This window comes from Hirundo rustica, chromosome 20 (genome assembly GCF_015227805.2).
Source record: "Hirundo rustica isolate bHirRus1 chromosome 20, bHirRus1.pri.v3, whole genome shotgun sequence".
In the NCBI taxonomy this organism is placed as follows: domain Eukaryota; kingdom Metazoa; phylum Chordata; class Aves; order Passeriformes; family Hirundinidae; genus Hirundo; species Hirundo rustica.
The window spans coordinates 3,631,889-3,655,585 of NC_053469.1; the positions used below are offsets into that span (position 1 = coordinate 3,631,889).

Sequence of the window (23,697 nt, forward strand, 5' to 3'; positions counted from 1 at the left end):
GAAACCAAAACCAGCACAGCTCCTGAAAAAAACAGAGCAGGGAACAAACTCATGTCACCTATGAAATGCCCTGGGGGCCATGTGGGATCAGACAGGGGGTGCTGCGGGGTTTGCCTTGGCACTGGAAACGGGGATGGGGATTCTCATCCTGTGCCAGCCCTGGGGGTGAAGCTCTCTTGTCCAAACCAGCGTCCCCTGGCTCCCTGGTGGGTGACTGGGCTCTGCTGGGGGGTGATTTGGGTATAGAGGGGGTGATCCCGCTCTGTAGGGGGGGAGATTTGGGTACAGAGGGGTTGACCTGCATGCTACAGGGGGGATATTCGGGTATAAAGGAGGTGACCCCACTCTGTAGGAGGTAATTCTGGTACAGAGGCAGTGATCCGGCTCTGTAGGAGGTAATTCTGGTATAGAGACAGTGACCCCACTCTGTAGGAGGTAATTCTGGTATAGAGGCGGTGACCCCGCTCTGTCGGGGGACGGTCCGTGTCCACAGCGGGGTGACCCCTCTCTCTTTGGGGATAACCCCGCTCTGAGAGCCATCTCCCGGCGCCTCTCCGCTCCTCCCGTCTCTCCCGAGCGGCCCCTCCCGCCGGGCCGGGGTCCCTGCTGCCGCATCCCTCCGCTGGGGCCGCATCCCGGGCTGCGGGCGGGGGGCGGCGGGCGCGGCGCTGCCCGTGCGGGGCCGCTGCGGGGCTCGGGGGGCGCCGCTGGGCTCGGCCCCGCTCCCGGCCCGTCATTGGCGGCCCCGGCGGCGCTGGCAGCGGGGCGGGGAGGCGGGAGCGGCCCCCGCAGAGCCGCCGGCCCGGCCATGTGCCGACAGGGGTGGCTGCTGCCGGCTGCCTGCTCCGCGCCCGCCGCTGCCGCCCGCCTCCTCAGCCTCCTTGCTGCCGCTTGGTTTTGATTTATTTATTTATTTTAAATCGTTATTTAATTTTTAAGATTTTTTTTTTTTTTTTTTTTAAACCGCACGTTTATTTTGGTATTGATGCTCTCCGAGCTGGAGACTTCGGGAGACGCGGTCCTCACCTGAGCGAGCCGGCCCCATTCCCCCGTTTGAAGGTAAGCGGAGCGGGAGAAGGCACCGGCGCGGGGGCTCGGCGGGACCCCCCCGGCTCTGCCGGGCCCTTTCTCCCCGTCTCTCCCAGCGCTGGGGTCTCTCGCGGTGTTTTTTTCCCTGTTTGCTTCGCTCCCGCCCCCGCCGCCCGCTTCCCGGTGCATCCGAAACTGCCGGGGATCGCTGCTCCGGGGGAACCGGCAGCGAGCCCCGCATCCCGGGGGATGCCTGCAAGGGGGGCAGCAGGCACGGGAGAGCCCCGGGAGCGGGGCTGGGGAGGGATTTGGAGGGGGAGACAGGGTGAGAAGGGAACTGCCCGGCATCCGCTCCCCCACAGCCTGCCCAGAGGGACCGGGCAAGTCCCGCCACCTCAGAAAATGGAAATACTGGGATGCTCCAGGCTCGGCTTTCCCTCACCCTACAGCGTCTTCAGCTCCAAAGCCTGTGAGGGATGTCATGAAAGCACCTTTCGGGGACCGAGTGGGGAAGCTGCCCCCATCCCATGCCTTTCCTGGGCACGCGGGTCGTGTCCTCCTCTGCCCCAGGGACACCTCGGTCCCCTCTGTGCGCTCGGACCGGCCTCCCTTCATTGCCTGGACGCCTCACCTGGAGCCACGTGATTCACTCTGCTCCCATCTCATGCGCTGGCCCCAGAGGACATCAGAATGCCCCTCTCCATCCCAAGGAGTTTGTAGGACACCCCTACAGCCCCGGGTTAGGCAGCAAACCACCCCATCGGCTCACGCTCAGCGAGGCAGTGGCGATGGAGAGGGACCCGGGGCGGAATGCGAGGAAGGCGATGGCTCTGTCACCTGTGGGTTGTTTTTGTCACCCTGAATCCGGCAGCCATCAAGGTCTGTGCTCTCAGAGCCACATGGATGCTGCTCAGCGCATTAGAGGTAGCCCGAGGGCTCAGGGGGGCTGTGGGAGGGAGAGAGAAATCCCCCAAGGGAAGATGGCTTTTCATTTCCCCATATCGACCGCTTTCAGACAGGATTATTTATATTTGACATAACAGATCACCAAACTTGGGAGGTAGTGGGGGTGTGCTCATACTCATTAAGGTAGGCAGTTTTCTGGCAGAATGAATTCAAGGTAAGAGAAGACGGCACTTTGAGGTTCAACAGATTGTCTTCCAGGCTGAAACGAGCAGCGAAATCAGCATAAAACCTGGGATGGGAAAACTCTGCACTTCAGTCTGTCGTGATGTATGGCTGTCATTTTAGGGAACCTGGTGGGTTATCCCGATTTTCAGAGTGCAGATGGTGCTCCAGGGTGACTTCATTTGAGCAAAAGTACCCAGTAGGATGGGATTTTTTAGTCATCACATCTTGTCTTCGCTGAGGAAGCGTCTAAATTATAGCTGTGAGGGAAAGCAGTCGACATGAATTGTGCATGAAGTGAGTGCCTGAAGTATCCCACACCTGCACCGAGGCTCCTGCCCCATCCCAATGGCTTGGGAATAACTGGAGGTTGTTTGCAGCCCCTGTGGTTGATTTTCTTCCCACCTGGAACGAGCAGAAAGGTGCATTGGGGGCTGTCACTTGGTGAAAAGGGATTTTAAACACCTTAAAGACCGTGCAGCTGTAATTAGAAGTGTAACCTCCTTCCTCTGCATGTCAGGATTTCTGTGCGGAACGATGACAGGACCTCTTAAGGAATGGTGCTGGTGCTCAGGAGAGATAAAGAACTTCAACAAAATCCCCTGCAAAGCTCCTGATGTTGATTTATCACCCTGCAGTACATTGGTCCTCGTTCAGAAAGGATGTGGGGATTTGAGGGGAAGGCAGGAGACAGCATTTGTTCCTGTCTGGTTTATTGCCAGCAGGCACAGATTACAAACACGGGCATCTCTGAAATACCTGTGCCTACCTGGGCACAGCGAGCTGCAGAGCACCTCCCATGCTGCGGCTCCTGGCTGTGTCCTCGCTGTGCCCAGCGCTGCTTTCCAGCAAGGCCTGGGAGATGCCACATCTCCTGACCCTTTTGCACTCAATCTGTGGCAGTCCCTAAACCCTCTGGAGGTGACACGAGAGCCAAGCCTGAAGGCTGGACTCGGGGGCTTCGGGCTCTCAGGAGAGCCTGTTCAGCAGTGGGGAAGGGACAGACCCGCTCCCCGCCCTTTATCAACCCAAGCCTTTCTAAACATTTCCCACTCTGAAGCTGAGGAACACCCCTGACCCTACAGCCGTTCCTCAGCACCCCTTCAGGATCTGTAAAAGTTTTTCTGGGTGCCAGACTCAAAGAGATAAAGGTGCTCAATTCCCTCAGGCATTTCTGTGCAGCCCAGGGAGCTTCGCTGCACCCTCGCAGCCTGGCAGGGTCTGTGCCGCTGACCTTTGGGACGTCAGGATGTGCCCTCAGTGCCCACCACGTGGGGCAAGGAGGGATTTTGGAGCTGGCCAAGCTCCAAGGGGTTTTCCTGACTCAGACTTTTCCCTCTGGCTGCGCAGTGCTGGTGGAAGAAGCAGGGGTGGCTGGGTCCCTTGTCGCTCTGTTCCGGTACCTGTCTGTCGTGTTGTCATGGATATGGACAAGGACATGGCCAGGAAAGAGGTGCTGCATGCTGGCAGGGCTCCTGCAGCCACGGCTGGTGATGCAGCTTGTGACATTGAGGAGGTGCAGGGAAGGGATGCAGCGGAGGTGGCAGCCGTTGGGGTTGAACTTGCAGCTCATTCCCCGTCTACCTTGCGTTTTCTCCCAGGTCAGTGTGCGTTGTCTCCTTCTCTCCTTGGGACCTCTTAGGGTAGGATGGGTTCCCCCCTCGCCTGAGCAAACAGCCAGTGCTGCTGGGCAGAGGGGTGACAGATAGGTGGTGATGGACTCTGACCCTCTCCAGACCTTTCAGCCACATTCAGCTCACAGCCAGGACCAACCCGGACAGGACTGGGACCTCAGGAACCTGCTACAGCAGCCCTGGGCAGAGGGCAGCTGGAAAGGTTAGAGAACAAAATCAAAAGTCAGAATAATATTTAATAATATTTCCCCAGACCTCTTTGTCCCTGGAAAGGTTAATTACATCCTTGACCCATCAACTGCAGCTCAGGGCAGCAGCAGGAGGACCAGGCTCCACGGAGATGTGGTTCCCAAGGTGTCAGAGGCAGCACTGAGCGGGGACAGGACTTGGTTCAGGCCAGAACCACAACAACGATGGTTTTACCCCATCCTGTGTGTCCAAGGGAGATTTCTCTCTGGAGCTGAGTGTCAGCAGGGACGATGTTGTGTCCAGCACCTCCCTTAGCGTGAGCTCCCCTTGGTGGGACAAGGAGTGGAGACAGGACATCAGCCAGGGGCCGGCGAGTTGTGTCACCTCACGCTTCAGACAGAGCTTTCTCCTGCTCATGGGGCAATCCCCTGTGACGGTCAGAGCTGACGTTTAACTCCACTCCCCACAGCGCTGAGGCAGCTCAGCCCCTGCTCACCCTCTCCAGCGCTTCTCCCCCATCTCCCTCCTGCAGGACAAAAGCCACCAGCAGCCACTAAAGACCCCCCCAGCGTGGATGCCGTGAGTGTGCTGAGCTTCTCTGGACAGCAACGCTGCTGTTTTCCTGAGCTGGAGGCTGGGAAACACGTGCCATTGCCCACCTGTCCATGAGCTGGAGGAGGGAGGGACGCAGCTCCTACACGGGGCTGAGTGGAAGGTACACGCGGCTCTGCTGCCCTGGGAAATAACTCTCTGCTCCACAGCTTTTATCAAGGAGATGGAAACTTGTCATATTCTTTCTGCAACGATATCTGACATTATCCAAGCAGTTTGCCTTTGGTGTGTTTCCAGAAATAGTTAGGCCTACGGTAGGCAGGGGTGACATCTGGATGCATTACTGCTGAGTTCAGAAACATTCAGTAAACAAGACAGGATCCATTGTTTAAAGGTTATTTCAAAAGGCTCCCAGCGACTTATCAGGCCGTGCAACGGTGAAAGCTTTAATGGCACTGTGGTAATTGGCTTTTCTGAAGAAGGTTTTAGAGGGAACTTACCAAAAACCCAGATGTAAGGCTCAGCCTGTCCTAGCCAGGTGAGGGACCTGATCCAACCCGAAAATGGGAGGGGGTTTGCTCTTTACTTCGGTGCTGGTTGGGACCAGACCTGGGAAAGGGCTGAAGGAAGAGCAGGCTGGGGGGCACAGATGGGGGATGCAGGGCATCTCACCAGCACTTCAGCAACAAAAAAAGATCTCAGATCAGCATAACAGGGCAGCAGGATCCACATCAGCAGGGAGGGCGAGAGAAAGAGCCCTCCCCGAGGCGCTGGGGAGAAAATAGATGTCATTAGCCGTGGATAAAGCAGCCGCCTCTGAGCACCTGAGCCGAGGGTGGGAGGCTCTGCGGGGAGAGGGGGCTGGCGGGGGCTGCCACGCTCCGAGGGCTCAGCGGGGTCACAGCAGGAGCCGCTCGGAGCCCACGCCTCCATTCAGCGCGTCCCAGAGCACTGAGCAGCCTCTCCGTGGAAAAAAAAAAAGGAGAAGTGAATTCCTGGCAGGAGCCGAGGGCCGGCTGTCCTCCCGTCCCCTGGCCCAGGTGACAGGGATGCTGCTCACACGGAGGAAGGGACGAGCCCCGGCTCCGCTGTCACTCGCACATCTGCCCTGGCAGGAGCCACTGCTGGCTGCTGGCCCCAGCCCCAGGGCAGGCAGGATTGAAACTCGCTGATGATTCCCTGCCCCTCGGAGAGGAAATCACGTCACATATCTGCCTGTTTCACCAGGGTTTTTTTCTCCGAGGGGCAGTGGGGGTGAATGAGTTCCCCTCAGCGGAGCCCTGGGGCCGAGCAGAGGGCTGTGCCCGCAGCAGGACCAGCCTGTCCCGCTGGCCCCGGCTCTCCTGTGCCTCTCCTGGCGCTGCTGTGAGGCTGTGTCAGTGCTGCAGGGTCTCAGGGCTGGCGGGAGCCCTCTGGAGCTGCTCACACCCCGCACACCCAGCCCACTGCCCATCCCTCCCTCTTCCCTTCTGCTCACCCGCCGGTGCTCCAGCCCTGCCCTCCTGCTCCAAACCCCGTCCTCTTCTCCCTCCCTCTCCGAGATAACCGTCACAAAATCCTTAGGTGCCGAGTTAATCATGGGAAACTGCCTGGAAAACAGGCTTGGGTGAAGAAGCATTTTTGTTTTGTCTTTTTTTTCCTCTTCGAATTGCTACTGAAGTCCAGCTTAGGCTCTTTCCAGGCTGAGCCCGTGGGCCTCTCCTGGGGAGGGGATAAAGGAGATGATCTCGCTCAGCAGGGGACGGAGCCCCGGCACCACCAGCTTTAGGTCTGGCCCTGAGGCCAGGCCGTGGCTTTGCTCTAGGTACGAGCTCGTGGCAGGCTGCAGAAGCTCATAAGCTCATTACACTGCGGGAGCTGCAAGTGCTGGGCCGGCCACACAGCTGGGATTTCCTCCCCGTCCTCCCCGTCTTAGCAAACCGGGAGGAAAAGTCTTGTGTTTGTTGCATTTTATTTTACTTTTTTTTCCCCCTGTGCAGAACTGTCCCTTGTTCTTGAGCTGCCTGAAAGTGTTTGGACCAAGCTGGACACGAGTGACCTCTTGTAGCACTGCCTTGTCCCCACCGAGCTGGCACCAGGCAAAGCCAGTTCCTCTCTTTACTCCCGGAGTGTTTGGGATGAAAGGGGGATTATTTATCAGCAAAAACGCCAGAAAAGTGGCTGCCAGGGCGAGGGAAACCCGCGGATTGCTGGGTGATGGGGCTGCTTTGAACCCCTCAGGGGATCACCTCAGCCTCGGGATGGATTCCTCGTGTCCCCAACCTCTCCCAAATTCGGGTCACGTCAGGGATCAAAATGCCTCGAGGTTCAAAGATTCGCAGAGTGGCACCGATCACAGCAGAGGGATGCAGCGGGCTCTGCTGTAAAAGATGACACAGGGGCTCCGTTGAGGCTGGAATTTGCTGTGGTGCTGCGGGAGCGTGCCGGGAGCGAGGGGGATTTCACAGGGAAGCGTCAGACAAGTCCCCGGAGCGGCTGCAAAAAAAAATCACAGCTCTGCTGAAGCATCACTCACAGGCACGGCTTCCTGCGAGAAAAATAACTTACCTAGAGATAGCTTCGCTCGTTTCTCTTCCAAATATTCCACCTTCGCCTCTCTGGGGTGTTTGGGTTTTTTCTGCCTGGGGAATGCCGGGGTATTTTCCGCGGTGACCGGCAGGGACGGTGCGATCCCGGCACGGAGCTCCCGCTCGGAAACCCGCGTTTGCTTCCCGATTTGGGCAGAGGGTGCTGCCGGGGCTTTGCCGTGCGGTTTGCATCTGGATTCCCTGCGCGGGGTTTACATCCATCATGGATCCTCCTGCCTGAGCTTTGGCAAACCATTAACAGTCTCCTTTACCTGCTGCCCGCCTTCTCCGGCGAGGCGGCAGCGTGAGCAGGCAGGAACTGTCCCCGAGAGCTCCCGCATCACCCCTGCGGGCAGCGATGATCCCTGCCTCCCGCTTTCCCTCCCGGAACGGCGGCGTGCGCCGCGCCGGTCTCCACTTAACACAGGAGCCACAGAGGAAAACGGAGTTAAGGAGGAAAACAGGAGGCATTTTGTGGCAATCCAAGCTGTTTCCTGGAGGGAATTACAGCGTGGAGGCTCGGCTTGGAGGTGTCCCGCCTGTGGGAGGGCGGCTGAGGAGATGCGCGGCCTCGCTGCTGGAGATGTGTCCTCATCTTCTCCGCGAGTGCGAGCAGGGATCGGCTGGGATCAGCTGGGATCAGTAGGGACCGGCAGGGATCAGCAGGGATGGGCAGGGATCCGCAGGGATTGGCAGGGATCGGCAGGGATGGGCAGGGATCCGCAGGGATCCACAGGGATTGGCAGGGATGGGCAGAGATGGGCAGGGATGGGCAGGGATGGGCAGGGATGGGCAGAGATGGGCAGGGATGGGCAGGGATGGGCAGGGATCGGCTGGGATCAGTAGGGACCGGCAGGGATCAGCAGGGATGGGCAGGGATCCGCAGGGATCCACAGGGATTGGCAGGAATGGGCAGAGATGGGCAGGGATGGGCAGGGATGGGCAGGGATGGGCAGGGATCCGCAGGGATCCACAGGGATGGGCAGGGATGGGCAGGGATCAGCAGGGATTGGCAGGGATGGGCAGGGATGGGCAGGGATCGGCTGGGATCAGTAGGGACCGGCAGGGATCAGCAGGGATGGGCAGGGATCCGCAGGGATCCACAGGGATTGGCAGGAATGGGCAGAGATGGGCAGGGATGGGCAGGGATGGGCAGGGATGGGCAGGGATCCACAGGGATTAGCAGGGATGGGCAGGGATCCGCAGGGATTGGCAGGGATCAGCAGGGATGGGCAGGGATTGGCAGGGATGGGCAGGGATTGGCAGGGATGGGCAGGGATCCGCAGGGATCCACAGGGATGGGCAGGGATCCGCAGGGATCCGCAGGGATCCACAGGGATTGGCAGGGATGGGCAGGGATCCGCAGGGATTGGCAGGGATGGGCAGGGATTGGCAGGGATGGGCAGGGATCCGCAGGGATTGGCAGGGATGGGCAGGGATTGGCAGGGGTACAGGCTCTCCCGTGGAAGGGAAGGAGGGCTCTCGGTCTGATTGGCGTTGCCTGCTGGGAAGCGAAGCCCTGGAAAGATTAGCCGTGGGTTTTGGGGGAAAACAGCTCTGCTGAGAGAGTGGGAGTGGAGTTGGGAGGGGAAGGATAATGAGCGCTGATTTGCATTTGTTGTCGGGAAAATTTAGTGGGTTTATTGTTATGTTACACAAAGGAGCAACTGGGGTAATAATAACTCAAACTTATGGCTGTCCCACGGGCTTGTGTCACTTTCTCCCTGTGCAAACAGCGACAGGCACGAAGCTGCCCCTGCCTGTGGCTGCAGCTCTGCCGGGAGAGCAGAGCCAGCCCCACTTCCACATCCAAAGGTGTTCAAGTGCTTGAAAGGTGTTTCTCAAAGCCCTCCGGGTGATGATGTCTGCGATCCAGCTGTCACCAAAGGCATTTTCTGAGTGACTGTGCCAGAGTTCAGGTCCACCCAGAGCAGGGAATGTGCTCCTGGCTGCGGGTGGGATTTGGTGGCCTCTCAAGGTCCCTTCCCACCCAAACCAGTCTGTGATTCCAAGGGCAGCTGGGGTCTCCAGCACTGGCATCACTGAGCTCGGGCAGCAGCTCTCGGGTCTCTCCTCCTTGCAGGGGAGGCCTGGTGGGCACCAGGCTGCCCAGAGAGGCTGTGCCTGCCCCTGGATGTCCCCAAGGCCGGGTTGGACAGGCTTGGAGCACCCTGGGATGGTGGAAGCTGTCCCTGCCCATGGCACAGGGTGGACTGAGAGGGGCTTTAAGGTTCCTCCCAACCCTGCCCCATCTGGAATTCTGGGGTTCTGTGATTCCCTGTGACCAGCGCTGGATGTGACATCCCACGGGCAGCCCCAGCCCCCCGAGATACAGACAAGCACAATGAATATTAGACAGCTCCAGATGATTTTTTTTTTTTTTTCTCCCCTGATTTGCAACACTCCAGATTTGCTGTTTTCTCGAGAGTTATTCCTGATTCTCACAGAAGCTCGTGGGAGCAGATTCAGCCCACAGAAAGTGGAATTTTTCTTAGTTGCACTTATTTTTCCTTTGTGTTTCTGGCACCACATCTTTGTTTATGTTGTATTTTCGAAGGAAACAACGCGGGTTACAGAAAACACAAAACAGTGACACCAATTTCCGAGAAAACGAGCGCTGATCTTACCTGGTTTCTAGGTACTGTTACACATTCTATACATTGTTGAACGCTCAGATTGGCAGGCGAAGGGTTGGCCTTTAAAACACTGTCTGACTTGATTGGGAGTAAATATAAAGTGTGAAGATTGCTGGGCTGTGGCAGAACTCTCAGCTGCGGAGGATTAAAGTTGCTCAGCCCCACAGGGATGCATAAAACTGGCACGCGCTGCTGCTGGGGTTTTGCTCGAAAAGAGAAGATTCCCCAAAAATTAATACAGGTTTGCAATGAAAAGGGCTTTTTTTTTGTTAATATCACCTCATAACCCGATCATCACAGGCTTGTGGAACCTCATGATCATCCCAATTAAACGGACCAGAAGCAGCACTGAAGCATCCTGGGCTCCCTGCAGAAATTCCTGGGCTCCCAGCAGAAATTCCTGGGCTCCCAGCAGGAATTCCTGGGCTCCCACACGCTCTGCTCCCTCCTCTGTCGAGCCCAGGAATGGTGGCAGCCAGGTTGGAAGGTGTTTTTTAACCAGGCCCATGGTTTGGGACAGCAGTGGATGCATTCCTGATTCCCAGAGGATATTTCTGGTCTGCTGAACTTTCCAAAGGGGCATCTCCTGCAGGAACAGCTCCACGGCATGTTTTGGGGGCTCTTCTGTGCCAAGGGGCACTCCCAGGCACCGGGCAGGGAAGATGCCGACATTTTTTCAGCTCTGGCTTTTGTAAGACTCAAACTTCAGCTGCGTGTCTGGTTTACATTGAAGCAGGATGGCAACGAAGGGCTCCATGGGGGAGGTGGTGCCCGGACAGCTCCGAAATTCAGCGTCGGTCCAGTGAAGGTTTTGCTCATTTGCTCCTGGGCTCCCAGTCCATCCCAGTTCAGCTCAGAAAACCAGCAGTTTGGCTGATTTGGTTCTGGGCTCCCAGTCCATCCCAGTTCAGCTCAGAAAACCAGCAGTTTGGCTGATTTGCTCCTGGGCTCCCAGTCCATCCCAGTTCAGCTCAGAAAACCAGCAGTTTGGCTGATTTGCTCCTGGGCTCCCAGTCCATCCCAGTTCAGCTCAGAAAACCAGCAGTTTGGCTGATTTGCTCCTGGGCTCCCAGCCCAGCACATTAACTCTGTTATTTAACAGCAGGACACTCCTGCTTCCCAAGGAGCTCCAACCACCGTGTTCAGGCCAGGTGAACACACGGTGAGGGGGAGAAAGCTGAAATCCAGCTGGGGTTTGGGGCTGCTGTGTGAGCTTCCTCCTGCTCCCCAGGACTGGTGGAAGCATTTCTGTGAGCTTATCCCTGGTGGGTTCCAGGCCCTGACTCCTCCTGGGGCTGCTGTGGGTGCCTTCAGACAGGCTCAGGGTGGGATTCAGAGCGCTGGTCTGAGCTCAGCTTCCTAAGAGAAGACCCCTGGCATTTCCTGGTGCTTTGAGGTGCTGCCAGTCAGGCACCATTTAAACAAGAAAGGTGATGTCTTGAGTTTTATCTTTGCTGTGTTTCAGGTTCTGTGCTGCCCAGGTGCAGCTCTGAGCTCACACTCAGGGTCACTCAGCTCTCTGCACACAGCAGGGACACAAAACAAATCCTTTTCCTGCTCGAGTCCAAAGACAACTTCTACAAGATTTCAGCCCCAAAAGCACAAACAAGGGTGGCTGGAGGGAGGAACAAGGATGGGACCTCACAACCTGGAGCTGGAATTGGACAATTAAACCCCAAAGTGCAAATGGACCAAAACTTACAAAAGTGTGAGACCTTGTGACTGTTTGTCCATTTTGTGACCATTGTCGGTCCATTTTGTGACTATTTTTGGTCCACCTTGGGTGCAGCCCTGGCCAGGCTCTTGCCCTACCCAAGGTGTGTCCTTAAAGGCCTTTTAATAAATATCCACTTTATTCTCCAGCTCTGCCCAGTCTCTGTTCCAGGTTGCCCAGGAAATGCCAGCACTGAGCAGAAGTTTCTGGTCACATCCATCCTTCCCACCTCGCCTGCCTCAGTTTCCCACCTTTTGGCGCCTGTGGCAGCGTTTCTCTGGCTGCTGGGCACGGCAGGGAGGTGGCAGAGGAGGATCAGGAGCCTTTGCTTGGCTCTCAAGGGCCTCTCCAGCATCCAGGAGTCATTTCAAAGGCAGGGCTGGTGTCGTCCCCGTGCTGACGAGAGGCAAGAAGATCCCTCACACGTGTTCTGCTTTCGGAAAGATGCTGTCCCTGGGAACAGTCGATATTTCCAACATTTGATCCCGGCAGTTCCCAGCCCACGTGGGCCTGAGCAGAGCAATTTGTGTGAAGGTTTTTTTCCCTCGGTTTCTTTATTCTCCTAATGAGGGTTTTCAGCTCAGCAGTGTGAGTCCCTTTATCTTTGCCGCTCTTTCACTTATGATTTTTTGTTGTGGGGTCGCTGTCTTGGTCTGGTTTTGTTTTGTTCTTTTCCTCTGAGTTAAATCCTTCCCTCTCTCATCTCCCAGGAAAAGCTGTAACAAAATTAAGGTGAGGGGAAAAAAGGAAAATTTACTGGAACCGGTTCATAGTGAATTGCCAAGGATCTGAAAATTACCCCCTCAGACGGCCTGTATTAATTCCCCAATGCAGCAATGATAAATCCTCATTCAAGAGGATAACATAAGGAGATTTTACTGCCTGTAGAGAAACTCCGGGGTGCAAGCAATGAGGAAGCCCATCTCCCTCTTGTTCATGATCCCTGGAAGCATCCAAGGGAAGGTTAGACGAGGTTTGAAGCAACTTGGGAGAGTGCAAGGTGTTCCCCCCATGGGACGAGGTGAAATGAGGTGAAATTCAAGGTCCCTCCAACCCAACCCAGCCCGGGGCTCTGTGATTCTGCGGTCACTTTGCCAATGCCTGTGTGACAGTGCTGGCAGCAGCCCTAAGGGGGTGACATTACGCTGAACAAAGGACACGGTGGGGGGAAGCCAGGCGAGCCCCCTGTCCCAGGGGCTGTGGGCAGTGCCTCAGCCCTGCCACAGCCCCAAACCTCTGCACAAACTGCCTGCAGCAGCTCCCCGAGCCCCTGAGGTGCAGCCCAGGAGCGCCGGGCAGACAGGAATTTAAACGCAGCGGGTTTTGGCCTCTGCCCGTGTCGGGCAGCCTGAAGATTCCTCTCGCTCACGGTGTGATGAAAGAGGGGCTCCTTCCCTCCCCGCCCCAGCACCAGGGCAGGGATCGTGTGCCGAAGTCCAGCCCTCAGCATTTATGCGTTATTTCCAAGATCCCCGAGCTCCCCCTCTCTTCTCGTCTTCTTTATTCATGCACCTCGCTGCCTCGCTGGGCTGGAGAGGGGAAAAACGCTCTGCCTGTGCCTCATTACAGGGCTTGAGCCGGAGCGATGTAAAGCTGTAGCTATGGAAACTCCCAACCCTTTTTTTTTTTTTTTTTTTTTTTCCTGGTGGTTTTTATTTTTTCCTTTTTAAGAGCACTAACGTATATCTCGTTGGAGATCCCAGGCAGGGCTGCTGCAGCACCCAGGGAGTCCCCTGGTGTCGCAGCAGCAGCAGGAGCTGGAAGCAGAGAGCCGGGGCTGTGTCTCCAGGGCAGAGGAGGGGGACTGAGGAGGTAAAAGGAGCATTGCACGGAAAGCCAGAGCCCAGGAGAGCTCAGGGATGCTGGGGGGGACAGTGTGACGCTGATGGAGATGATGGAGATGTCACCAGCTGCCAGGGCTGGGCAGGGACAGAGGGGTGCTGCTCCATGTGTTGGTGGCTGGCCGGAGGGCGGCCCTGGAGCTCTCAGGTTTTATTTTAAAAGAGCTCCCTGGGTCCCAGGCTGGGCTCCCGAGCAAAGGGGAGCAGGATGTGCAGCTCACAGAGGCTTTAACCCGCTGAGGATCTTCCCATCCCAGGGAGAGCCGCGTTCACACCCCTTGGAAATGCAGAGCTGTTGGATTCCCTGCTCACTGGCGCTGTTCCCTGTGCCCTTCCTCCCCAGCCGCATCCATGGCTCAGCAGCAGCTGCGGATCGATGGCTCCTTCCCCTCCCGGGACATCCGTGGGGTCAGGCGTGGGGCTCCTCCTTCCCAAACGCTGCTCTAGGGCTGCCTGGAGCACGGAGCTGCTCCCAGCTCGCTGCTCTCCCTGTGCCTGGCCAGGCGGAGGCCACCTGATCTGGGAATGGGCTGGGATTTGATGGATTTCGGGCGATGCGGCTTCAAAACCACGACCAACTTCCCTGTCTGAAAAATGAGTATTGGAGTAGCAACACCTTTCCTGGCAGGCACGGCATTCCTCTCTCGGTGTCACCAGCATTCCTGTCAGTGTCACCAGTATTCCTCTCTCGATGTCACCAGCATTCCTCTTGATGTCACCAGCATTCCTCTCTCGGTGTCACCAGCATTCCTGTCGGTGTCACCAGCACCTCTCGATGTCCCCAGCATTCCTCTCTCGGTGTCACCAGCATTCCTGTCAGTGTCACCAGTATTCCTCTCTCGATGTCACCAGCATTCCTCTTGATGTCACCAGCATTCCTCTCTCGGTGTCAGCAGCATTCCTGTCGATGTCACCAGCATTGCTGTCGGTGTCACCAGCATTCCTCTCTTGATGTCACCAACATTCCTCTTTCGATGTCACCAGCATTCCTCTCCCGGTGTCACCAGCATTTCTCTCTCCATGTCACCAGCATTCCTCTCCTGGTGTCACCAGCATTCCTCTCCCGGTGTCACCAGCATTCCTCTCCCGGTGTCACCAGCATTCCTCTCCCAGTGTCACCAGCATTCCTCTCCCGGTGTCACCAACATTCCTCTCCCGGTGTCACCAGCATTCCTCTCCCGGTGTCACCAGCATTCCTCTCCCGGTGTCACCACTGCCCGTGCGGACCCTTTCAGGATGTGGCCGTTCCTTTCAAGCAGGGGCAGAGCAGGGTCTGCTCTCCATCCGTGCTGAAGTGTCCACAGTCACCTTCCCCAGTCACTTCGGAGTGAGGGCAGCAGCACCCTCGGGGTGGCTCCTGGAGGGGACATTCCCAAGGGCAGATCCAGGTGATTCAGCGATTCCCCCATCCCTCCCCAGCCTCTCTCCACGCGGTGTCTGCAGCCGTTGAAATTCCTGCCTGGCACTGTGCTTAGCAAGCCTTCACGCCGCTTTGATGAGCTGTGCAAATATTGTTTCTGTGAGGCGTGATTTGCTTGTGCTAAATGCCATTAGTGCCTCATTACTGCAGAGCGCACATTCCCTCGGAGGGACAACCCCTGCCCCCGAGGAAACCCTCTGAAGTGGGATGGAAACTCCGACTGAGAGCTCATCTCTGCCTTCAGATCTGGTGGGAGAGGATCCCTGATTCCGCCATGAACTTCTGGGTTTTTTAAACTTCAGGAATCCCCACAGTTTAAGTGGCCCTTGCTGTAGGATTGCTCTGAGCCTCCTCCACGGGGTTTTGCTGTCACTGAGTTGCCGTCACACAGAAACCCAGCCTGGCTGCTCCGGTAGGTTGTGGGGGTCACATCTGGTGACATTTAAAGGCTCCTTTGACCCAAAATACGGTTCTGTGACAGGGAAACCTGCAGAGGTGCATGTACAGTGTGCCCGTGGTATTTGGGCAAAGCTTATACAACAAGGAGTTGTTGGACTGACAGGTGATATTTAACAAAATGCTTTTTATTATAAAATTTGGGGGGTTAACGATCCGTAATACCATTTTTATATGTGGTTACATTGAATTGCAATGGGAGCAGACAGAAGGAGCAGCTCAGTGTGACCCATTTCCCACCTCAGCACTGCTCTGGGAGCACTGGGGGAGATTTTCTGGCTGCAGAGGGCTGAGCTGAGAATGGGCAGAAAGGAGAGGAACAGTCCCTGGTCCCTCCAGCCCTCTGGATTCTGATGGATGCAGACACAGGGGATACATCCCTGAACCAGCCCGGTGCTCACCTGTGTGATCCTGATGTCCCTCCAGCCTTGGCTCTCACTGTCAGGGCACTAAAACCTTCCTGACCACGGCGTTCTCCTGCCCTCAGCCATCCCCGCCCGCAGCCCAGCCTGGCTGTTTAAATCCCCGCAGGAACACTGCCCCCAGGCCAGGAATGCACCAGGAGGGGACAGGGAGCACGTGGGACTGATGCAGGCGCTCTGGTTGAAGCGTTTTTCATCAGGAAAGCCACGCTCCTGCCTGTTTCTGGCAGCTGCCCTGTCGGCTGGCTCGGGCGGTGCAGAGTCTCCTGCTGGCCCCTTGCCCGGCCGTTCCCAGAGCCCAGCTCTTATTCATTGACTGGGTAGGATTACAGGAACTGGGGGAAAAGCACGAGGAAGGCCGGATTTGCCACCAAACCGGTGTTGGCTCCTGGTTTATTTGCTGCTTCCCCACCTCCCAGGACGGTGGCTTTCCTCCGCACCGATGCTCTCTGGGCAGAGCTGTGGCACCGGATCTCCAGAGGAGCGTAAGCCAGGCTTATCCTGAACCTCACAGCATCAAGGGCTCGAATCCAGCCTGCTCTGCCCTGCACCGTTTATTCAGTGGGATTTCTTGTTATTCTGCTTCAAGGTCCTGAATGCTGTCTGCACCCAGCTCGGGGACAGAAAGCAGCAAGGCCCAGCGCCTTAGGGCAGTGGCACCTTGCACAGCCAGCCTCACTCAGGTGCTCTCCTGTTTCCCTGGCATCGTGCTGAGCTCTTTTTCTTCCTGCTGAGCAGCAGTGTCAGCCTCAGGATCGGTGGCACATGGATGAGTTGGGAAGCGGCCGCGGTGCCCACGCAGGGCGAGAGGCGCAGCGCTGCTCTCCCTGCAGCACGCAGACCCGTGCTGCCCCCGACACAGCTGCTAAACGCCCAGAACTTCAATCATCCCCCCGCTGAGCTCTGTCCCTTGGGTCTTTGGCCTGGAGTGACCCAAGGAGCCCCATGAGAGTCAGCCTGGGGGCTGTGCCGGGGTCTGTCCCCGCTCAGGGCCCTTCCCGGGTGCTGCAGGACACCCACGCACGGCAGCACTCGGCGCAGAAACAACTTGTCCGAGCTCAGAGCGGAGCCAGGGATGTGCTCGTGCAGAGCAGAGCCAAGACAGGCAGGATGGTGTCACTCCAGGACACGGCGCTGGCCTCCCCCTGCTCCCTGCGGAGGCTGGGATGGGTGTTTCTCCTTTTTTTCTCCTTCCCTTTCTGTCTCAGCTGTTTGGAAGAGCGGGGCAGAGCCGAGCCCCGCTCCCCTGCACAAACGGAACCAAGGCAGGGTCTCGTGCCCAGGTTTGAGCTGACTCCCTGGAGCAGGGGGTGTTTATCCTGTTTGTCCCTGGGTGTTCATTAGGGTGGGGTCTCAGGGATCAGTCTCTGTGTCTGTGCTGCCAGTTGGCATTTTGTACCCAGCCTGGCTGTTCTGTCTGACTCTCCAGCTCCTGGAGACAGGCGAACAAGGGCAATTCCCACATTTCGTGCTGCACAGAGGCCTGTGCTGCCTCTGGCTGCAGAGGAAGCAGCTCCCAGGGCTGCTGGGGGATGCAGTAGCAGTACAGAGGGACAAGCTTTGGGACAGAGCTCCTTGCACGTCAGACATGATCTCCTTGTGCAGGCACAGCTCCAGCAGGAGCAGCATTCCCTCTCTTTCACCACTCGCCATGGCAGCGCTTCCAGCTGGTGCAAAACTCTCTGGAGTGGGTTTGTTGCCCTGCAGACAGGAGTTGGGGTGGGATGGGACAGCTGACAGCCTCATTTATTTAACAGTTCAGAAGATTAATTTTCATACCTGCAAGCCCCAGAAATTTAACTGGATGCGTCTAGGAACCTTGGAGCAGCCTCCTTCTCCATCCCCAGGTCTCCTTCTCCCCGAGCTTCAGCAGGCAGGATCAGGCCAGTCCACATCGGCCCTCTGCACTTGGAGCTCAGCTTTTCAGAGCCGGGTATTTGCTGGAGCCTTGGGCTGGGCTGAGCTCAGCCCCCCCAGCTGCTGGGAAGCCTTCCTCCCACGCAGCCCTCCCGAGAGGCAGTGGCTGCGCGGAGCCAGGCGCAGCTGCAAGCAGCCTCTCCCCGCTCCGGGCACCCGCGGTGGTCCAGGGGCCGTGTTCAAGATGCTGGGGAGGTGGAAAAAGGAAGATTTCTCATCCCAACCCTTCCCTGCTGCTCCTGAGAAGCTTCTCCCAGCCCCTGGGTTGGGCCTGGGCAGCTCCTCGTGGCAGTGCCCAAGGGAAGACAGGAGCAGAGGCAGACCCGGCTCTTAGTGAAGGGTTCAGCCTCAAAATCCACATCCTCAGCCGTGGCAGGGACGTGCAAAAGCTGGCGGGGGGCACAGGGTTGTGACTAAAGCCATGCAGCTCCTGCAGGACCTGCATCTGGGAGTTGTGAGGTGGTTTTGGTTTGCAGCAGCACGGCCTGTCCTTTCCACTCCGAGAGAGGAGGATCCTCGCATCGAGCCCCGCGTGTCCCCAGTGACCCCAGGGCCACCATCCCCTGTCACCCCAGGGCACCGGGGGTTCCTACAGCAAAGGGCTGCTGGGCAGGGGGCAAACAGCCCGTGTGGAGTCTGTCTTCCTGCTGTCTGGCAGGGGTGGATGATGCGCTGGGGGCTGAATTTGGATGGGTTCACCCATCCTTGGTAGCTGGAGGGCTCCAAACGTCAAGGAAAAAGCCGGGATCTCCCGGGACTGGGTCTCCCGTGCCTCAGACCGGGGTTCCCGCATACCTTCTCCAAGACCACAGCGGAGCTGCAGAGCACTTCCTTTTACCAGGATATTTATTGCTAAATATATGAATCTGGGAGCCTGTGGAGCGTGAAATTAGGAACAAATGTAGAAAAGGAGGTCTAGACAGGAATTCTTCTGCTTATGGGCCTCCGAGTGCTCTGCTTTCCTCCCCCTTTGCACGCTGGAGGGTTTAAAGCTTCCAGGTATGCGGCTTTAATCAGAGAAGTATGTTTGGGGAGGGGAAAAGGGAGAAATGCAAATGGTCCTGCTCCGGAGGGAGCAGTGGCTGCGATGCCACGTCTGGCTGGGCTCGGCTGGACGGGAACCACGGAAATCGGCTCAGTGCAACCCTGGCTTGCGCCCCGGGGCTTTAATTAATGGATGGAGAAGCCGCGGAGCCGTCCGTGGCAGGGCTCTGCCTGCCGCCTCCCGTCTCGGGCGGGCAGGGCGATGCCGATGCGGGCTCAGTGCCCATCCCCGAGAGCCCGCAGGGTGGAGTGGCCACCCCGGAGCCACGCTCCCGTCCCAGCCCCGCACCCCCTGCCCTCGGCTCCGGGGCAGCGTGGGGATGGGATCGCGAACGGGAGCAGCAGAGGAACCAGGGATGGGCATTTCCAGCTGGCGCACGGTCCAGCCAGGCGCCTCCATCCCTCTTTAAACGGCAGCCAAAGTTTCCAAAGCGATGGATCGCTTGCAAACCCTTCCCACGGCGGTGTTGCTCCCCCCGAGCCTCCTCGGAGCGTTTTTCCCCGAGGAATGAGGGCAGGATTTGGCCCGGCTCTCGCCCCGTGGCCGCGCGGTGTGAGAAGCCGCGGAGCCGCCGGGATAAATCCCCTTCCCTTCTTCCCGAGCTGCTCGGCAGCGACATAAAACGTGACGCTGCTTTATCCATCCAGCACTCACCCAACTTTAGCAGGACATTAAGGGCCTGAAAATGCGGCGCGGGCCTGTTTTCTTTGGAAGCAGGTTAAATCCCTGACAGATACAGTTGCTTTTCCTCGGGCGCTGAAGTAATTCGGGGCTGGGGTGGCTGGTTTTTGGTTTAACCGGAGAGCGCGAGCTGGGAGCCAGCTTTGTTAAAGCACTTGTAGAGTAGGTGGTCAGGGCTGCGATTCCTCCCTTAATTTATGTCGCTCCGCCTGCTCCCAGCCCGAATTAAAATGTTGCTGGAGCTTTTCTGGTGCCGGTTTTAGTGCCACCGTCTCGGGGCTGCTGGCGGGTGTGAGCAGGCAGGCACCACGTCTCCCCAGCATCCTTCCTGGGGCAAAAAGCTGCGTCTTACCCTGGCGTGGAGAGGAATTCGAGGCCTCCCAGGAGCGTTTGGGGAGAGGGATGCTGAGAGCGAGTCCCGTGCTGGAGTTGCAGGGCTGGTGCTGTGCATGATACACAACATCTGCCCCGTGGGTGAGCCCAGCAGGGACAGGGACAGGGACAGGGACAGGGACAGGGACAGGGACAGGAACCTTCTGCTACTCCCAGGGCTGTGCCAGCTCCCAAGGGGCACTCCAGAGAGAGAGAGAAGGGTGTTGGTGGTACCCCAAAACGCCAACACGGTGGCCAAGCCGAGCCACAGCACCTCTGTGATGTGCGGTGCCCTCTCCCCCAGCCACAGCTCACAAACACCACCCTGGGGTGCCCCCACAGCCCCCAGCACTGTGGTTTGGCCGTGCTGAAGTGCAGGATCCCGTTCTCAGCGAGGGCAGCACCCTGCTCCCGGCAGTCCTTAAAGGCTCACTCAGCAGCTCCGCTTATTCCAAATTAAAATACCACATTGTTTTCCTGGGGAAGATGGATTATAGGCCAGGAGAAAAATGACTGCAGATCAGAAATCCTTGTTGCAGGGCTCCTTCTCCCATCGCTGAAGCTCCCTGCTGCCAGGTAGGAGCCGGGAGAGCGTCCTTGGAGCCTGGTGTTGTTCCCCTCGGCTCCCCCTCCTGAGGGCAGAACAGACGGATGTGACCCCAGAGCTGCTTCTCACTCAATCTCTCACCCACTGCATGAAGTTGTTTTTTTTAATGCTTGCACCTGCAAGGTGGCATTTTTGGGGAGATGGGGCCTCCCTGGTGACCCCCCACAGGTGCCCAGCCCAGGGCTCTGACCTGATTCTGCCCTTCAGAGCCCTCCTGGTTTTTAGCCCGTTTCAAAGAGGGGTAAGCAGAGAGTTTGGGGCCGTGCAGCCCGGGCCCTGGCCGCATCCCCTCAGCCCCTGTACTCCGTTTTGCAGGCTGTTAATGGAGAAGAGGGCGGATGACAGCCGGGACCGTGGTGATCACAGGTGGAATATTAGCGACTGTCATTTTACTCTGTATCATCGCCGTCCTCTGCTACTGTAGGCTCCAGGTAAGGCCAGGGGACGCGGCGGCGGGGAGGGCCGGCGGGCTGGGAGCTTTGGGGGTGCCAGCTGAGCCCCTCCCGTTTCAGTACTACTGCTGCAAGAAGGATGAATCCGAGGAGGACGAGGAGGAGCCCGACTTCGCCGTGCACTCGCACATCCCTCCGCTGCACTGCAACCGCAACGTAGTGCTGACCAACGGCCCCTCCCTCTACTCCTCATCCCCCTTCGCCAAAAAACCAGCCCAGAGCCGGCCCAGCTGCCCCAGCTGCACCCCCTTCGAGCCCCCCACCTCCTTCCTTCAGGAGCCCCCCACTTCTTTCCTCCAAGAGTCCCCCGCCTCTTTCCTCCAAGAGCCCCCCACCTTCCTGCAGGAGCCCCCCACCTTCTTCCTGCAGGAGCCCCCCGAGGAGCTGCACAACGGGGGCGACCGGGTGAGCTACAAGACGGTGAGCCAGGAGGATCTGGCGCTGCCGGTGTCCAACCTGCAGGCGCTCAACCCCAACCGGCTCTCGGCCATGCGGGAAGCGTTCTCCCGCAGCCGCAGCATCAGCACCGATGTGTGAGGTGCCGCCTGCCCACCCAGCCCCGAGCATCCCCTCGCCCCTCCGCGGGGCTCTGGACTGGCTGGAATTCGTGGAGAAGCTTTGAAAAGGGGGAAAAAAAAAATTTAATAATGAAGTGAATGTATTTCTACGGGCTGGTGGCGTAAAAGGGGAGCAGGGCGACTCCAAAGGGGGCGCAGCTGGAATGGGAGGTTTGCCAGCGCTGCGTTTCTTGGCTTTTTTCCTTTTATAAAGAGGATTTTGATATTGAGCATCCTTTTGTACGGAGGAGTTGCCCCTCCTCGCCATTCGGCCGAGGGGTGATGAGTGAATGATGGGGCCCGTGGGTGGCTGGAAATGGCTCGTGCTGCTGGTCAGCAGCGGCTGCTGGCGTGACCCGGGAGCCCCAGGATGCACTCACACCCCAAAATGTCCTCTAGCAAAGCCAGGCTGCCACTGCCCACCCTGCTGCCACCTGTGGGTGCGGGTGTGAGCGAGCGCAGCCCTGCACCATTCCCAGCCCATCCCACTCCTCCCGCCAGGCGCTGAATCCCGGGTGCCAGGCACAATCCCCTCAGGGCTGGGATGGTGGCTGGGCCTGTCCCTGGAGCCCCTCAGGGTGGCCTCGTGGACCCCTCGAAGGAGCTGGGCTGGGGGTGCAAATCCGCAGCGTTACTGGGCTAGAGAAAGAGCACACAGCGCATTTTGGGATGGAGGAATATCCCTCGGGATAATCTGCATCCAAACAATGCCATGCACAACTGCTGACCGGTGGCACAGGGGTCACGGCGCGTGTGCCCACCCCCTGCATGCGCATTTTTACACGCGTTTATTTGTCCGGGGAGGGGTTTTTTAAACAAATTTGAAAAAGGCACTTTCTCCCCCCCACCCTCCCCCATCCAGGATAGTGTCAAAACACTTTTAAATTCGATCAAAACCTCCGGTTTGCATTTTCCATTGAGCCATTTCCCCCGGCCCGGCAGCCTGGCTGGATCCAGCAGGGACAGCCCTGGCGCAGAGCTGCTCCCCGAGCGTGTCCCTCTGCACCCTTGGGGTCACTCGGAGATTTAGCAGAGGAATTGCAGCACTGAGGGAATTCCTGCTCCGGTTTCTCCCGGCTGTCTCCATTCCTCCCCTCCGACCTCACCGCACTCCACGTGACAGAACACCCCGTTTCTCCCGGACTGGGCGTTATTCAGGTTAAAAAGCATCACCTGGGGATGGCTGGCGAGGTTGGACTGGCTGCACAGAGACTCTGATGGCCTCAGCGCTGTGCTCCAGGGGGATTTTCCTTTTCAAAGATGTTCTGGGAAGAAGCAGCCGTGGCTCCGACCCCCTGGGCTCATGGACACTGTTTGCAGCCCGGCCGGGTGTTTCACTTCGAACCACGAGGGCTTTTCACTCCACAGGAAACCTTTTGAAGTACAAGTCAGTCTTTGTAAATGAGTATTCGACTTTCTGGGGGGGTTGTGTTTGGGGTGGGGAGGGCTGGGGTTGGTTTCGTACGTGTTTAATATTCCGGGCTCGGTCCCTGTGGTCCAGCAGAATCCCTCTGCTCCAGAGGGACTCAGCCACTCGGACCACGCTCCCATGTACAGTTCTCACTGGGGTTTGTCTCCATGCCTTGAGCCTTTCTCTTCCTGTTTTTTGTGATTTCTCCTGCCAGCCTCCCTTTTCTCCATTTTTTTCCCCCCCTTGTTTCTTTCCCTTGCAGCTTGGAAATTCAGCAAACGTTGGGCTTTCACTAACCCTCACCTGGTGATCTGCTGTACAGGACTTTGGGAATCTCACATTTGGGGAGGGAAAAAGTTTAAAAAAAAAAATAAATAAAAAGAAATAAACTACTTTGAGACAGGGTTTGAGGGTTTTTTGGTTGTTGGTTTGGGGGTTTTTTTTGCCCCTGCATCTGCAAATTTGGGGTGGTGTTTGCAAAGCTGTCAGGAGCTCCCCGCTGCTGAGGGAGCGATGCAGGAGCACTTGGGGTGCACATGGAAGTTTGGGGGGTGCTAAAGGGCCTTGGGCTCAGTGTCTGGGGGTCACACCAGTAAAAGCACAGAGCAATAACCCTTTGGGAGCTCAGAAAGGCCCTTTTCTCACTGGCACCATGTGAAATCTCTTTGCTCCCAAACCCCTGAGGAGCTTCAGCGTTGCAGCTTCTAAAGCCACAGAACCCCAAAGGGTCCCCAATAGTCCCAAAATCCCCCCACTGTTGGGAGTTTTCCGTGCATCGCTGTCCAAGGAGCTGTGATTCTCCTTATTTAAAGCTGCTCTGCCTCCCCTGGGCACCAGCAAATCCCCAACCCCAATCCCAGTATTCCCAACACACCACTACAAACTGGAGAATAAAACAAAATACCACCATAAATATGACAACTTTATTAAAATATACATATGAGTACAAATTAATGATTATATGGATAAAGTTCACTGTCTGTAAACAAATATATTAAAAAAGAGCACGTCTTTTTTTTTTTTGTGATATAAAGTGCAGTTATGTTTCCATATTATATACAATATGT

General features: G+C 57.3%; 1 protein-coding gene across 1 annotated transcript; it reads left to right on the forward strand.

The window, feature by feature from the left end:
* The first annotated feature begins 809 nt into the window (after positions 1-809).
* Positions 810-23,028, forward strand: FAM163B (family with sequence similarity 163 member B). Its single transcript, XM_040083055.1, has 3 exons — positions 810-1,059; positions 20,526-20,641; positions 20,723-23,028. Exons 2-3 carry the CDS (start codon positions 20,549-20,551, stop codon positions 21,197-21,199), a joined length of 570 nt encoding a protein of 189 aa, XP_039938989.1. The 5' UTR covers positions 810-1,059; positions 20,526-20,548; the 3' UTR covers positions 21,200-23,028.
* The last annotated feature ends 669 nt before the right edge of the window (positions 23,029-23,697 follow it).